Below are 18136 nucleotides of genomic sequence, written 5' to 3' on the forward strand. Positions count from 1 at the left end.
TCTCATTATGTGCCACAAGAATGCTATGTTTTCGGTTATTGAAGATAATTTTAAAGCCTCATTTTCACAAAAGAGCCAAACTGACTTAAATTAGTTTTGAAGGAAGTATTTTGAAAAAAGTTGGTATTAAATAGTAAAAATAAGCAAATTTTATCTTGTCCTGGTTTAGGGGGCACTGAGTTTCAGTACGAAATATCTCGAAAACTATACCAAATATTGACTTATTGTTTAGTTGAGTGAAATTATTAGCTCGTCTTGTGTACTGAACAGAGTGGTTCAAGCTGAGATGAGTTTTTGGGTAACACTATTATTGGAATTGTCTATTCAAGAACAAGTTATAGTCCCTCCTGTATGTATATGAGATATAGCTTGTGTCTGTCTAAAAGACTAGCTAAAACTTTGTTTTTGCCTGTAATACCCGCAATTAAAACTTTTCTACTACTACTTCTTTCATAACTAATACAAACCTCTTCTATGTCCTCGTTTCGACTCCCAAGTCACTACTATATTACTCGGAGATGTATCACTTCCGTCTCTACTCCGGCTGCTCAATGCCGATTTTTTCACCGGTGAAACACTGGTTGAACTAGATTTTTCCGCACTCAAAGTATAATTATTTCCCAACGCGTCACTTGGCACAATTTTCACTTCGGCAGGTTGAGGCAGGACACACTTATCATTGGATTTCATTCCGAAATATGGACACGTGCACGGAGGTGGAAGAGGTAACGAGCACTCGCTCGGTATTGACTGGTTTCGTTCACTAAACGATGTTCTGAGCGAATGGAAACTTGATCCACGTCTTCTTCTCCAACGTGGTGATGGAGATTCGTCTCGTTGATCACCTTCGTGGAAGGTTGAGGCTCTTCTGCGTTTAGATTGCCATGGAGACAGCTCCGAGGAGGTTAATAGGGAGGAATGGGACGCTGTTAGGCTTTCTGTTGATCTGAAATTCAGGTTAAATTAGTTTTTGCCTATAACAGAGAATTGAATATTTGAGCAAAGGGTGTGGCTGATGAAATGATTCCCTGGATTATTATACTTTATTGCCATAAAAATCGAATGCCGGTTCTTAATTTCGTAATGGAATCCTAAATGTCATCCATTAACGAAATTAATTATTACCTTAGTTTTTTCCTTACACTTTTTGCGTCCTACTGTTAATTAATATAGGAACTTTTTAAGTGCCTCAAAACATATAACCTGATATTGTTTTATTTTGATTACCGTCTTTGTATATTGATTCCATTTTAATGGTCTGGTGGTTGCATTTCCAATTTTAACATGGTATTTCAAAGTTTTAATAGGATTGAAAGTGAAGAGGCTTAATTTAAAGAGTCTGTTAGAGAAATCTATCACAGTAGGAAAGAAAATATGTTAGTTATTGAGTTTTTTGTTAGTTGTTGGTTTTGGGCAAATTTTAATTGAGTTAAAGCAATATTTGAGTTCCACCATCGCGGCTTTATTTTCAAACATTTAATAAACTTGCTTAACTTACCCGTTTGCAGGATTTCCTATTATTAATTAGTTTTCTAGACTCATAATGTATTTACTCCACACTGCTTTAATTATAAATCCTTCCCTTAGGCTCGATATATTTCTGGATGAGTGTATGTAGTGCTCTTGAAGTTTCGTGGTGCGAATTTTAGAGGATTAGAGTAATTCAGAGTTCAGATATGTGTAACTGATTACGTCGTAGAGTACATCTAATTAATGTTGTAAGCCTAATAACATTTGAGGATCTTTATAATGGCTTTCCCTTGAATCTAGTTTTTAGTTTTTACATTTTTAGTGTTTATTAGATGGGAATTAGGAGTGCTTATAGTAGATTGATACTAAGTAATTGTTCCAATTAACTTCTCCACCATCACTACAGAATCGTTTTCAATTACGTGTTGCAATTTTAATTACTCACGACATCACCTCAAGGTGGTTGAATTTGGCCATAAATTACCGTGTCTTATGGCGTTCTATCAATTCCCCAACGGATATTAAACGGGGAGGACTAACATATAGTTTGAACCGTCTAATACCCAAAGGGCGAACTAATTCAATTGTTAATTAGTGCGCGTTATTTAAGAGGGCAAAGGTTCGGTGACGTGCTGGAATCTCTCGCAAAAGCTCCAAGGTAAAGTAAGTTTCAGACGTTATCTGCACAATTTATAGGTTTAGGAACCTCTTAAAAATGGTGATAAAGTATCTGCATTCTTCGTGAACTGAGATAAGATTCGAAATTCTATCGTCAATCAATTCGCGTCAAAAAGGCGATCGATGCCTTTGACAAGGAAGAACCTTTACATTGAGACTATTATAAGCCTCATCTTTTGTGCTTATTCTCGGATAAAGTAATTAATCTTGTATAAGAATTCGAAGTGATATTTCTGATTCTGACATTTGAGCGTCGTAATTCATTTAGCAAAAATGATAGGTAATAAATTGATTTTATAGTATTTTTCCTGTTCATTTCTTTTGGTGTGTGATTTGTGTTGTAATTTGAGGAAACAGCTAATCTCAGTGTTATTATTACGCTTGAACGTTTTAGTGCTCTACTAAGTAAAACTGTTTTAGTCTTGCAGTACAAAACACATTTTGGCTGGATATAGGATTCCAGAAAAACTTTACCCAGTCATTAAAGACATTTAAAATGGTAATGGTGGTCACATCAGAAACTAATCGCCTATAAATATTCAAGATGCTTTCAGCTGGTAAACAGACGCCCATTATATCAGTAATTCAATTAAATAAACAGGCCCTTAATTGAGATTAAACGCTTTAACAGCTAAAGCAGATTGCTAGTTTGAATGGATCAATTTGAAATTTATTCCCGATTTATGGACGATTATTGCGGTCAGCAGTGATTATGTACACGATCGATTACTCCATGTTGAGGATGATGTTAATTAGGCGTTGAGAATTTCATTCAGATCTTGTCAGTATTAAATGCCGTCAAATAATTGGTTTATTTCAGATTTTCAACTCTTTTTCAATCTAAAACATTTCAGTTGAAACAATATTATAAAATTCAGCAGATTCAGCATACTATTGTATTAGCCCCCAATTATTCTCTTCTTAAAGGCCATTCAAGCGACTTCAGTTAACGTAGCCAGGGATGGCTTAGGTAAACGAAAGAAAATAACATTTCAGGGATATTAAAAGGTTTTGGTTGTTTAACTTAAAGCCATCCATCCAAATGGATTTAATTAAAATGCTACAAAGTTTACTGTACTGAGTGTTTACCTTCCGTCAAATTGTTTTTTCAGAAACTTGCCGTTTATTTACTTATTTTATGCAGTCAGGTAGTTCAAACACCATTAAGTTAAAGGAAAATGTAATAGGGCAATTACTTACCCTGATTTCAGAAAACTTTTTCCCGTTAATAACCGTGCTTCCATTCCAGCAGAACCCATATTTTCAACTGCAGCTGCAGTTGCAGCTTCCTGCAATCCTCTCGATAATTTGAGCATTTCGGCTCCGAATTGACCAAGTGCTGACATAGTGCAAGGAGTTGGTTCAGACTCTTGTATCCACAGTTCGTGAGTGTCCAACGTTGTCAATTCTGTATCTGTAGAACCGGCTGAATGACCATGCTGTGGTGTTGATAGTGTTGATAGTTTTCCTCCTCTTGAAGTTGCTTTCAGAAGACGCCTCCAGGTGCATCTTCGTTCTAAAAAAAAATTTCAAAAATGAAAATGGATAACATTTTTATTACCTCAATTCCTACACACTCGTTAACAAAATGAGCCATCCTATATACAGGGTAGTCCAGTTTTAAATGTCAATAATTCACCAATCGATAGCCCATCAAAAAATAAGTTAACATACATGCTTCTCAAGGAAAATACAGTCCATAAATGTTCAGTTTAATCGGTTTCTTGTCATAACTGTCAGACCGCTGGAGCAAGTTTAATCAAATTTAGAACAAATACATATGCAATTAATACATATAAAAGATGGTTTTCATTTTTCTGCCTTATTCTCTACGTCACTGGATATTTTCTCAAAAAAACTGAAATTATTTGAAGTATCTCTTATAAAAGTAGTATTTGAAACTTCGTTTACGAAATAATTGAGTTATTACGTTCAAAGACCCAAAACCAACCCAACCCAACTTAAAAATTGTCTTAAAAACGGTGAAAATTGACTCTAGAAGCTTAAAAAATGGGTTTGTAGCCAGTTTTCACAGTTTTCAGACAAATTGGAAGATTTTAGGCCTTGACAATTGACTTGGAAACTGTGAAAATTGATTTGTAGTCGGTCATTATAGTTTTCAGATAAGTTGAAAAACTTTAGTAGTGAAAATTGACTTGTAGCCATGAATAACTACTTTATCTGGAATTTTTGACTACAAATTCACACATTTCAACCTTGAAAATTGGACACCAAAATGTGACTCTGAATCTGAAACAATGAAAAGTGACATCAAAAGCTTAAATTTTGCATTTGAAGTAATTTTTCATAATTTGAAAATACAATTCAATATATTAGTCTTGAAAATAGTCTTAAATATAGGATATTAACATTAGATTCATGAAAATTGACTTGAAGACTAACTTTTTCTTAGTTTGCTTTTCATTTTCCTGGAACTCTGGACTATTTTTAGGGCTTTAAAACTGCTTTCAGCTTGGAAAATCGAGTTTTAGGGTTATCTTCACCAAGTTTTTGACATAGCAGACTTAAAAAACAATTTTTACATTTTCCATAGGCTTAAACATGCCATTTCACTCTTTGTCAGTATTAAAATAGACTTCTAGACGCTCCACTGTGCTTCCGATTGGTGAATTATTGACATTTAAAACTGGACCACCCTGTACATACATTTACGCCTATACATCACTGTATTGGAATTTCTCCGAATTGCTCTTGTACCTCAAAACCCCTAGGCATACTAAAATATATGAAGGATATATCGTTGGAATTTCATGGCGTAGGTTGATTCAATCAATATATGGAAAGCAATAACTTATTCAAAAATCAGTGTTTGTAGTTTGTGACAAAAAGCAACTTCACTAACTACCCACTGTGCTGAAATTTACGCAAATACTGCACATTTGTACTTGTGCTGACTGACACTTTAAAAGCAAACGTGAATTGTTTTAATACTTTTAATGATAGCTAGCTTAAAGGCTAAATTACCTTTGAGACACATTTATAAGTTCGTTTTGTAGCAACTAAAATGGTAACTTAAGTACAATTTAGGCAGGGTTTTATGATTGATGAGCGACAGTTTGCACAAAATGGGATTGCAGAGGAATTTCCTTTCGGTTTTAATGGAAATGCTAATTTTCGTTTGGGGAAACAATGACGAAACAATATTATTTTTGATGGTTTGAAAATGAATTATTATTATTTGGAAATTCTTTGTCAGGAAATCAATTCACAGAATGATGGTGTCAGGTCATTTTATTAACATTTAATTAAGAATCCAGGATAATTTATTTGGTTTTAAAGTAATTGGCTTTGCCACAGTCAACCACAATTAATGTTTCAATTTTATTTAGAGGGTGGGTGCAGCAAGTTTAATACAAACTCACCTTGATTAGGTTTGTCTCTGTAAATTTGACACTGTTTTAGCTTTGAAACATGTTTTTTTTATCCATGAAATGTAATGATCTAAGAGAAGCCTTCACGTGCGGAAGCAATTTTCTATTATCAACGCTAATGCAGTTTTATGTCTCCCGGGGTTTTAAGAAAGTTTAGTAGTAGCGCTGATTTCGTTAAAAACTTGTCTATAATCTGTTGCCGTGAAATAGCTTCGGTTTAGCGCACAAGAGATAAAAGCATTATGAACTAACTGGATTTTCATCCGGTGACAATTTCCCGTTGATTACTTATTAAGGTACAAAGGATGTGTACGGCTTTGCTGTAATGTAACTTGTAAAATCTCGTTTAAAAATTCGTATTCATAGTTGTTTTGAAAAACATGGATTCGTCGACGGCAGATTGGTTGAATTAATTCTAAGCGTTATTTGGAGAATCTGGGTGACGTTCCATATTAGAATTTCAAATGTGTGTGTAAGCTATGTATGAGATTTTCAGCGTTTCCATGAAAACCCTGCATATTTAAACGGTTTTTCGTTTTGTTCCAGGTATGTAACATGACGGTGAAGCTTGTAAGTTTGAAAGTTTTAAGTTCTAATTTTATTAAGTTGAAACGGTTTTAAAAACGCTAATTGCTTATGTACCGCCTTCCAAGCTTAGCGGATTCCACGTTTTAATTGGGCTTTACTTAATCTAAAACGTGATTTATCTAGTTTTGGTCTTCGGCACGTAACGTTTGCACAGAAAGCTCTGATTTATATAAGGTAAATCAGTAGCGTGCCGGGAAATTTTTTGGGAGGCAGCTTTTAGCAATGCTGTCACGTTTATATCATGTTCGTGTGTGTGTGCTAATTTAGAATTGACAATTCATGTCAGCGATGCACTTGCAGATATTCTCTATAAGTAAACTTGTTTTCTTATCTTGGAGGCGATTCGTGCTTATTTATTCTAGTTTTCAGGTTGTACAACACGTTGTGAATGAGTTAGAAAAAGGGTTTTACTAATTAAATTGTAAGCAAATTCAAGACCTTAATAACTTACTTTCTACAGGGTGGTCCAGTTTTAAATGTCAATAATTCACCAATCGATAGCCCAACAAAAAAATAAGTTGACATGCATTATGTCATTTTCCTGAAGAACGCTTCCTAAGGAAGACAAAGACCACCAAAGTTTAATTTAAAAAAATCGTGTTCAAGACTAATATTTGTATGCCAAAATAGTGTAATTTTATCAATAAAGAGTCTGAAACTTAACTTTTACTATAAAAAATAGTTTAAAATTCGATTTTTCAGTCTTAAAGCACAGTGAAGCGTCTAGAAGTCAATTTAATACTGACAAAGCGTGAAATGGCATGTTTAAGCCTATGAAAAATGTAAAAATAGTTTTTTTTAAGTCTGCTATGTCAAAAACTTGGTAAAGACAACCCTAAAACTCGATTTTCCATGCTGAAAGCAGTTTTAAAGCACCAAAAATAGTCCAGAGTTTTAAGAAAATGAAAAGCAAAGCAAAAAAAACTTGAAAAGTTAGTCTTCAATTCAATTTTCATGAATGTAATGTCAATATCCTGTATTTAAGACTATTTTCAAGACTAAAATGTTGCAATGTATTTTCAAATTATGAAAACTTACTTGAAATGCAAATTTTAAGCTTTTGATGTCACTTTTTGGTGTCCAAGTCAATTTTCAAGGTTGAAATGTGTGAATTTGTAGTCAAAAATTCTAGATAAAGTAGTTTTTCATGGCTACAATTCAATTTTCAGTACTAAAGTTTTTCAACTTATCTGAAAACTATAACGACTGACTACAAAGACAGTTTTTAAGCCTCTCAAGTCAATTTTCAAAACTAAAGTATTTCAATTTTTCTGAAAACTGTGAAAACTGGTTACAAAGACAATTTTTAAGCCTCTCAAGTCAATTTTCACCGTTTCAAAGTAAATTTACTTGTTAATAAGTCAATTTTCAAAACTAAAGTCTTTCAGTTTTTCTGAAAACTGTGAAAACTGGTTACAAAGACAATTTTTAAGCCTCTCAAGTCAATTTTCACTGTTTCAAAGTAAATTTACTTGTTAATAAGTCAATTTTCAAACCTAAAGTCTTTCAGTTTTTCTGAAAACTGTGAAAACTGGTTTCAAAGACAATTTTTAAGTCTCTCAAGTCAATTTTCACCGTTTCAAAGTAAATTTACTTGTTAATAAGTCAATTTTCAAAATTAAAGTCTCAGTTTTTCTGAAAACTGTGAAAACTGGTTACAAAGACAATTTTTAAGCCGCTCAAGTCAATTTTCACTGTTTCAAAGTAAATTTACTTGTTAATAAGTCAATTTTCAAAACTAAAGTCTTTCAGTTTTTCTGGAAACTATGAAAACTGGTTACAAAGACAATTTTTAAGCCTCTCAAGTCAATTTTCACCGTTTCAAAGTAAATTTACTTGTTAATAAGTCAATTTTCAAAACTAAAGTCTTTAAATTTTTCTGAAAACTGTGAAAACTGGTTACAAAGACAATTTTTAAGCCTCTCAAGTCAATTTTCACTGTTTCAAAGTAAATTTACTTGTTAATAAGTCAATTTTCAAAACTAAAGTCTTTCAGTTTTTCTGAAAACTGTGAAAACTGGTTTCAAAGACAATTTTTAAGTCTCTCAAGTCAATTTTCACCGTTTCAAAGTAAATTTACTTGTTAATAAGTCAATTTTCAAAATTAAAGTCTCAGTTTTTCTGAAAACTGTGAAAACTGGTTACAAAGACAATTTTTAAGCCGCTCAAGTCAATTTTCACTGTTTCAAAGTAAATTTACTTGTTAATAAGTCAATTTTCAAAACTAAAGTCTTTCAGTTTTTCTGGAAACTATGAAAACTGGTTACAAAGACAATTTTTAAGCCTCTCAAGTCAATTTTCACCGTTTCAAAGTAAATTTACTTGTTAATAAGTCAATTTTCAAAACTAAAGTCTTTCAATTTTTCTGAAAACTGTGAAAACTGGTTACAAAGACAATTTTTAAGCCTCTCAAGTCAATTTTCACCGTTTCAAAGTAAATTTACTTGTTAATAAGTCAATTTTCAAAACTAAAGTCTTTCAGTTTTTCTGAAAACTGTGAAAACTGGTTACAAAGACAATTTTTAAGCCTCTCAAGTCAATTTTCGCCGTTTCAAAGTAAATTTACTTGTTAATAAGTCAATTTTCAAAACTAAAGTCTTTCAATTTTTCTGAAAACTATGAAAACTGGTTACAAAGACAATTTTTAAGCCTCTCAAGTCAATTTTCACCGTTTCAAAGTAAATTTACTTGTTAATAAGTCAATTTTCAAAACTAAAGTCTTTCAGTTTTTCTGAAAACTGTGAAAACTGGTTACAAAGACAATTTTTAAGCCTCTCAAGTCAATTTTCACCGTTTCAAAGTAAATTTACTTGTTAATAAGTCAATTTTCAAAACTAAAGTCTTTCAGTTTTTCTGAAAACTGTGAAAACTGGTTACAAAGACAATTTTTAAGCCTCTCAAGTCAATTTTCACCGTTTCAAAGTAAATTTACTTGTTAATAAGTTAATTTTCAAAACTAAAGTCTTTCAGTTTTTCTGAAAACTATGAAAACTGGTTACAAAGACAATTTTTAAGCTTCTTAAGTCAATTTTCACCGTTTTCAAGACAAAGTTGGGTTGGGTTAGTTTTGGGTCTTTGAACGTAATAACTCAATTATCTCGTAAACAAAGTTTTAAATCAGAATTTTATAAGAGATACTTATTTTGTCAAATTGAACAAGTAAAGTAAAAAAAAAAAATTGAAATTTTTGAAAAAATCCAGTGATGTAGAGAAAAAAAAATGAAAACCATCTTTCTGTATTTACACTACTGGACAGTTTCGACAAACGTCATTAACATCACATAATGAGTATTAATTTCTTATGTATTTATTCTAAATTTGATTAAAATTGCTCCAGCGGTCTGACAGTTATGACAAGAAACCGATTTTTTAAACTTAACTTTTATGGACTGTATTTTCCTTGAGAAGCATTTTTCAGGAAAATGACATAATGTATGTTAACTTATTTTTTGATAGGCTATCGAATGGTGAATTATTGACATTTAAAACTGGACCACCCTGTATATGGATGATTAATTTTACGACAGGAAACTGTAAGGGTTTTATTCTTTTTTTATCGATTTCTTGACCTCTCTGTATATTAAAATTATAGGGAGTAAGACGATTCGAATATTGAACTCATTTCAGCTTAAGAAATGAAAAAGATACTTATTACGTTTGTTAAATGTTATTAATATAAATTATTACAGTTTTATCTAATACCATACTAATAACCTCAAAGAGAAAGGTAGTGCAAAAACACTAAAAATTTCAAATTCGTTCAACTTACACTTCAAGGCATGATTGCTAAAAAAGTAGTAGAGAGGTTTTGTATGGCACAGTGCAGCTACTAGTTTTTCCAGGAAAGTTCAGTTTTTCCAGGGAACAAGAATGACGGCTATTTTAGACAAATTGTTGTTAGGTTAGGTTAGTTTTTACACTAAAAGGGGCTATTAAACATTTTAAACTTTGCAAAAGTAGTGTAATTTCTAATACTAAAAAATTCTTTCAATATCTCAGAAAATAATAAAACAATGAAGAACAACGTTGCGTTGAATATAGCCTTTGCCTAGTATCGCTTATTAAACAAAAAACATTCATTCTTTTTACTATTTAGAAGGACCTTTCAATTTTATTTTTAGATTCTCCATATCTTTTACACACTCGCTTTCAAATAAACTTAAAATTTATTTTAGTTATAATTTACTTTTTCTTTGCATCATAAGAGTTTCTTCAGTTTCTTGTACTTATTCATTATACATTCACTCTTCCCACCAATTTAATGTTATTGTTATTCATTGTGTAATGTAACTTTATTAACAATTAATAGCACCCCACCCACCCTTATATCTTGGGGGAGATTTCTGGACAAAAAGTAGGTCATTTGGAGTGTTATATTAGGCAGTTTTTGTTCAGTTTCTCGAGAAGCTGCAAGTGTATTTTCCTCGTTATTTATTGTCATCCAATCGAATGAAGTACCCGGAATAAGGTTGTTATTGGCCAATTAAAAAGTTGAAAAATTAAAACTTACCTAACGGTGTAGAGGCTGGACCCATCCAATTACTGGACCAATTAGGTGTTCCTAAATTTTGTTTTTGATTGGCCAGCAATCGAACTGTCAGTGCGTAGGTCACCAGCATCACCAGTAACGGTATGTAGAAGCATATTATCGATCCGATGAGCTTGTAGAGTGGATCTGGGATTTGACAGGTGCCCTCTATAATCAGAGAATCTTGATCCTGAAACACCAAATTATTTAAATGCATTCATCATTTCATTTAAAGTAGTTTGATTATAGCATTAACAGACAAATGCCAGATTATTATTAATTCAAGACAGATACTGAAATTTGCAGATAAGATTTTTTATGATGAGTACAGGGTGTTCCATTGTAGTTTTAGACGAAAAATGTATCATGTAAGTATCGTAGGGCATTTCAAAAATTTGTTTGTTTCTTTTTTGTTCTATAACCAAAATCGTACGCTTCTGTCTTTTATTTTTTTGTTATCTATGTAATAATGTGATAATAACATTATTTGTAGATTCTACATTTAAAATTACAGAAAAATGGCTATTTGCAAGAATTCACTTGAAAAATTTTCCTGTCTAAACACTCTAAATCCGGACACCCTGTATAATAAGCATAAAAATGTTTTTGCTTAATTTTGTAAATTAATTTACCTCTTGCTTTTCAACTGAAAGAGTTTTATGAAAATTAATCTTGTACGTAAATATGACTTGAAAGTCGAGACGAAAAGTAGCAGATTTGCAGATCTGAGTTTCATAAGGTAAAGAGGGTTTTATGAAACACCTAAATTTATCCATAAAACAAATGAAGTCGTTTAATTTAATTTTAGTACCTGAATAGCCTACCCTTGCCTGTATTAAGAAACCCATAAAAAGAGGATGAGTCAATTTAATCAGCTTTATATTAAATTACTATTTCTTACTCCCACATTTATTTTTAGTAATGATTTCAAGTCAATTTTACCATAAGAACGTTTATGTGTATTCCCAAAGAGAAGTAGCACTCTACTTAACTGAGATTGTTTTGAATTATGAATGGCAAACGACTAGGCAGATTAAAGAAAGCCTTGGGGACATCCCTTGTCTCAGTTATAAATAGGATGACTAAATTACGCAAGTTTCACAATTTGTTGTCCTTAAACTTGTTCTTGACAGTCATTTATTATAAGTGGTAGCACAACGCAAAGATTTATATAGTTCTCAAAGGCTTTAAAGTTTCTAATCGCATTGACTTTTAGTAATTTGCATTGCAAGCTTCAAACTAAGAAAAAAAGAAGAATACTCACTTGGGAATACATTAAACTAAGTGGCAGACTCATGGCTATAGATAGAAGCCAAACGAATACTATCTTCAATATAACTCGACGTCTGGATTTATTTCGGCCGAATTTCATGGGATACCGTAAAGAAAGGTATCGGTCTACGCTGATTGTGCAAAGATGCATTATTGAGGCTGTGCAAAATAGGACGTCCAGACAAATCCAAGCCAGACAGTAGATCGAAGGCAGAGGAAAGTAACCTGGAAATAAAGAAAACATGTTAGTTTTCCCAACAAAGCAATTTATTATTAAATCCACCATTTTGCACAACAGAAAAAAATATGATCAAAGAGAAACGAGATCCAATTCGTGTTCTTTCATTTGCAGAGGAGCATTGTTTAATTAATAAAATCAGAACTTCTCGCAGGATTGCCACTGAATTAATTTTCCGTTTGAGGTTTTATATCGTTCATCCATTTTGCTGCATTGACAAACTAAATTACCATTCGCTGGAACTGTTTGTATTTTTAGTGAGTTTAACGCAGGAAAACGTTTTAATTTGTGATTTTGTTTGGTTAATATTGTTTGATTGACTTGCAGCTTTAGATTATGATTGCAAACCCTATTTTGACCAATACGAGTGTTCTTATTCTGGGTGATTAGTTTGTATGATAATCAGGATGACAAACTGAATTAATGCTCTGTGAGCACCACAAAAAAATGACAAAAATTCTTTTTGATGTTTTTTCAAATTTTTAATACTTTGTAACTTCTTTACAGACAGTTTGGAGTGGATGGAGATGGTCCTTTTCACGCTTGTGCGAGAAATCTAGTTCACCCTATAGTATAGGTTTCATATTAGAAAACTCCTGTCCTAGATCTGTCTATAAAATCATGTTAAGGGTTTTTTTAAACCAATTATTTGGTCTACAGGGTGTTTAAAAAAAGACACGACAAAAACAACTGATATTAGCATGTGTTTGTGCCTTTTTTAATTACTCTACTGTGGTGTTTAAAGTAAAATCTCATGAGTGACTTTGGTGTGGGTTCTTCAGAAATGATTTCATGAAAATATTTCTCAAAACCATTTTACACAAAAAAGATTGAATTTTTTTTCTGAAATAAACAGAAACAAACCTCTCGTCCGGTTTGTCGATTGTATTAACCGCGTCTTTCCGGGAGAAGCGAAAATCAAATAAATCAACCTACCAAGATTACGGGGATAAGAAACGGTCGGAAGATTTCCAGTTATTACTCCTTTATTGTTTCTACGTTTAATTCCATCAAGACTTTCCGATGAAATATGTTATTCGAAGGGAATTCACGGTGCCGTGATGTGTACGTAGCTGAATTGCTCAATGTACAAAAGCATTCATTTAGTTGAAATACTTCTAAATTTTTTAGTGTTTATATATTGTTTAAATAAAAATGCAACTTAGGTTTAGAATGCGACTTTAACATATTCTCTGTTCCTTATAGTGTATACTTTATAAGGTGTTTCCAAAATCGATCAGAAAACAAGAGGAGGAAATTTTAGGAGACTAAACAGTGGTAAATTTTTATCATTGATCACTGGTTAAAACTAGGTTAACTTATCTTCTTAAATAAAAATAAAAGTGACTTTCTGGCACATTTCTGGAATAAAATACGAAACAATTATTGTGACCTGGATCAACGATTCCAGGAGAGATGATCCAACATATCGAAGTGACATCGCACCGTTCGATTCACATCCTTTATCGTTCCACGCACATGACAGTCGTGGGCATTATATGTATGATAGGGCACGGAAAATGACAATATCGACCACGAAGCAATCTATTTATCGAAGTTCTCGCAGTTCATTGAATAAAATGCCGTTCGTCAGAACATCAAATTCCAAGATAGGTCCGGGCACGTTTCCCTTCCATTTCGAACGTATTATCGCATTATACGAAGGTAAAAATAGGGATTTACGGAAATACCTTTGTCGGTGGAAAAATTATTTATGACTGACGTAATGTGCTTTACTGTATCAAATAGACGTCATCGTTGCGAAGACAGGTGAAATGTTAATGCGTAGATACTTAATAACCTATACGGATGTGTATTAGCTGTAAATCAAGATTAATTTGTTAACATAGAGCATATACTGTATTATTTATTTATTATCTATTGCGTAGGTCTTAATAGATGTCTACTACGGGGTGGTCCAGTTTTAAATGTCAATAATTCACACAATAAGTTGACATGCATTATGTAATTTTCCTGAAAAATGCTTCATAAGGAAAATACAGTCAGTGTCAGGCCGTTGGAGCAATTTCCTTGTTTAGTTGAAAAATAAAGTGTCTTTTCTAAAATTCTGATTTAAACTTGTTTACGAGATAATTGACTTATTAAGTTCAAAGAAACAAAAACAACCCAACCCAAAAATTGTCTTGGAAACGGTAAAAGTTGACTTAAAAATGTCTTTGTAGCCAGTTTTTATAGTTTCCTTACAAATTGAAAGACTTTAGTCGAATCTTGACTTGGAATCTGTAAAAATTCACTTGAGAAGCTTAAAAACTGTCTTTGTGATCAGCTGTCATACTTTTCAGGTAAATTGAAAGATTTTAATATTGAAAATTGACTTGGACACCAAAAAGTGACTCTGAACCAATAAAAAGTGATATCAGAAGCTTAAAACTTGAATTTGAAGTAAGTTTTCATAATTTGAAGACAAATTTCAGTAAACCAGTCTTGAAAATAGTTTTAAATACAGAATATTGACTTGGACTAACTTTTCCAGTTTTTTTACTTTGTCATTTTTTTAGATCTATTTTTAGTGCCTTAAAACTGCTTTCAGCTTGGAAAATACAGTTTCAATACTATCTTCACTAAGTTTTTGACATAGCAGACTTAAAAATGCCATTTTAAGCTTTGTCCGTATTAAATTGACTTCTAGACACCTCAGTGCTAAAAATTCGAGCAATTCTTAAAAATCTAGACTGTTTTCAGTCTAAAAAATCGAGTTTCGACTATCTTCACAAAGGGTCCATAGTCTTAAAAGTGTAATTTTAAGATCATTCACTATTAAACTGACTTCTGCACTCATCGGTGCAAAAAATTGGAGCATTTCTAAGAAATTCGGACTGTTTTTAGTGTCGAATTGAATTCTAGTCCAGAAAATTGAGTTGTACACCAATTAAAGTCCTGAAAATAGTCTTTTGGACTTTATTTAGTCTTAGTAAAGTGATTTCTAGCCTTAAAAGTCAACTTTTAGACTATTTTTAGTAGTAACTTATTTTTTGGATCAAATTGTAAATTATTATCACTTAAAACTAAACCACACTAAAAAGTTATTTCTGTATATTTCAATCAAAGACAAATTGGACAAATTATAAGGCAATATTAAACAAATCAGTACCACTATTATTACCACGGTTTAGCTGCAACGAAATTCTCGACTAAACCCTAATTTTTGCTGTGTTTCAAACGGATAGAGGCAATTTGCAAACCGTTTATACGTAACTCTTTGATATTATACCGCTTTCGAAAGCAAAAACCCCGAGAATTTACAAAGTTTGCTGAAAGTTCAGCTTTGTTTTTCGGTCCAGTCTTTGTAGTGTTTTTAGTTGATTTGTTTCCGGGAAAGTCTGACAGTATACGTTAACAAAATAGTTCTTCACAGGAAGTTTTAGTTCAGTCTAGTATGCAAAGAAATGGCGAATTAATTTCATAATAAAGTACGATGAAATAGTGTGAATATTAAAATTAGTAGTTTGTATTGTTTTATTTTGTCTGCCCAGTTTTCCTAAATCATTTCAACTATAAATTTTTCTTCTTTGGACTGTATTTAAAGTTATTTTTATTGTTTCAGAACTCCCGAACAATGTCCGAGCGTAGTGTCTCTTTTGGCGGAATCTTACAATCCTCACGTGCGTTATGGTGCTGCCATGGCTCTGGGCATTGCATGCGCTGGTACTGGTCTTCGCGAAGCCATCGCCCTCCTCGAACCCATGGTCATGTTCGATCCGGTCAATTTTGTCCGTCAGGGCGCCCTGATCGCTTCCGCCATGATTTTGATCCAACAAACCGAGCAAACTTGCCCGAAAGTCAGCTTTTTCCGTCAAACCTACGCCCAAGTGATCTCGAACAAGCACGAAGACGTTATGGCCAAATTCGGTGCTATTTTAGCTCAGGGAATCATCGATGCTGGCGGCAGAAACGTCACTTTGTCGCTACAGTCCCGTACCGGGCACACCAACATGCTGGCCGTTGTTGGTACTCTGGTGTTTACGCAGTACTGGTACTGGTTCCCGTTGTCGCATTGTTTAGCTTTGGCGTTTACACCAACCGCTTTGATTGGATTGAATGCTCAACTGAAGGTAAGCAGTTTAAACCATTCTATGATAATGATTTTAAAAGCGTTTCACCATCGCACAACCCATATACAGGGAGTATCTATAATACCTTCCAAAACAATAATTAAATATGAGAAAGACATTTTTGAAAATGCCTTGCACAGACCAAATCAAGTTTACGATGTCAAATGATGATAACGTTCAGTTCCTTTGCGTGTTCTTGGCAACTGTGATTTTGAAACTGTAAACTGTGTGAATTGTACTGTGGTGTTTACAGTTCCATGAAGGCAAATTTGATAGTTTTGACGTTAAGTAACACTTTTCTTGCGTCATGTGACAGCTGTCATAACCTTCGAAACCAGTTCACCAGTGACCTAAAACTGTAAAGTTAGAAACAGTTGCTAATTTGAGGAATTACACTGAAACTCGTGTTTAAAGCCCGATGGAGGCAAGTTTGACAGTTAGGACGTTAAGAAACACATTGTTACTATTTCTTGCGTCACGTGACAGCTGTCATAACTGTTAAAACTCACTCACTAGTGACATGAAAGTATAAAATACCAAATAGGTGTGTTCTTTTGAGAAACTTCATTGTAAGTGGTGTTTACAGCTCCATGAAGCTAAATTTAATAGTTTTGACGTTAAGTAACACTTTTCTTGCGTCATGTGAGAGCTGTCATAACCTTCGAAACCAGTTTACCAGTGACCTAAAACTGTAAAGTTAGAAACAGTTGCTAATTTGAGGAATTACACTGAAACTTGTGTTTAAAGCACGATGGAGGCAAGTTTGATAGTGGTGACGTTAAGAAACACATTGTTACTATTTCTTGCGTCACGTGACAGCTGTCATAACTGTCAAAACTCACTCACTAGTGACATGAAAGTATATAATACCAAATAGATGTGTTCTTTTGAGAAACTTCATTGTAAGTGGTGTTTACAGCTCCATGAAGCTAAATTTGATAGTTTTGACACTTTTACACTTTTTTTTGCGTCACGTGACAGCTGTAATAACCTTCGAAACCAGTTCACCAGTGACCTAAAACTATAAAGTTAGAAACAGTTGCTAATTTGAGGAACTACACTGAAACTCGTGTTTAAAGCCCGATGGAGGCAAGTTTGACAGTGGTGACGTTAAGAAACACTTTATTACTATTTATTGCGTCACGTGACACTTGTCATAACTGTCAAAACTCACACCAGTGACCTGAAAGTATAAAATGTCACTTAACATCACAAATATCAAATTTGGGACTTTATTGAAGTGTAAATACAAGGTACAACTCTTTTTGCATTTGATAGTTTCATCCTATTGTTGAATGAGTTTTAATAGTTATAACTGTTAAAACTCGTTCAGCACTACTACTATAAGCTTGTGAAGAGTCATATTTGTCAAATTTAACGTCTTAAACTGTCATTGAACGTCACAACTGCCAAATTAAATTCCACAGAGTTAAACAAACCACACAAATTAAAATCTTCTTGAGCTTTTCGACGTTGCCAAAATGACTGAATTCAAGGTTGATTTGTATGTAAATTTTTCGTCATAAACTCCATGATTCCTTTTCTAGAATATTTAAGGAACACCCTGTATTTACTGTAAGAAGCTAATCCACTACCTAAATTATTATTTATTTACTTTCTTACATATACAGTGTACGAGTAAAATCATGTAATTTGAAGGTCCTTTTGTAGATCATGTTTTTTAAGTCACGATTTTTTTTTGCATGGATTAGTTTAAAATAAAAGTAAAAAAACACAAATTTTCTCGTCACATTTGAGTATAAAATAAAACCTTCTATAGAGCGTCAGGTTTTTACCCGTCCTGTCAGTTGTGAATATTAGCTGAAAATTGACGATTAATGCAGCCCAATATTGATTGATGCAACTACATGGGCCTATTTGCGTAGCAACTGAACTT

The 18136-nt window shown here is 33.0% G+C and overlaps 2 protein-coding genes across 2 annotated transcripts in view; one reads left to right on the forward strand and one right to left on the reverse strand.

Moving 5' to 3' along the window:
* The window catches only part of Rpn2 (Regulatory particle non-ATPase 2), a 61925-nt gene that overhangs the window by 42300 nt on the left and 1489 nt on the right, over positions 1 to 18136 (forward strand). The window contains exon 11 of the mRNA XM_081986140.1: positions 15732 to 16239. Within this exon, the coding sequence (XP_081842266.1) occupies positions 15732 to 16239 (508 nt within the window). The remainder of the gene's footprint in view (positions 1 to 15731; positions 16240 to 18136) is intronic.
* 5-HT2B (5-hydroxytryptamine receptor 2B) overlaps positions 1 to 18136 on the reverse strand; it is a 66448-nt gene that overhangs the window by 2277 nt on the left and 46035 nt on the right. The window contains exons 4-7 of the mRNA XM_081986142.1: positions 11921 to 12153; positions 10639 to 10846; positions 3349 to 3664; positions 468 to 946 (exon numbers count right to left, since the gene is read on the reverse strand). Coding sequence (XP_081842268.1) covers positions 468 to 946; positions 3349 to 3664; positions 10639 to 10846; positions 11921 to 12153 — 1236 coding nt within the window. The remainder of the gene's footprint in view (positions 1 to 467; positions 947 to 3348; positions 3665 to 10638; positions 10847 to 11920; positions 12154 to 18136) is intronic.

Source organism: Ips typographus, linkage group LG9, assembly GCF_016097725.1.
Source record: "Ips typographus isolate SLU linkage group LG9, UJ_Ityp_2.0, whole genome shotgun sequence".
In the NCBI taxonomy this organism is placed as follows: Eukaryota; Metazoa; Arthropoda; class Insecta; order Coleoptera; family Curculionidae; genus Ips; species Ips typographus.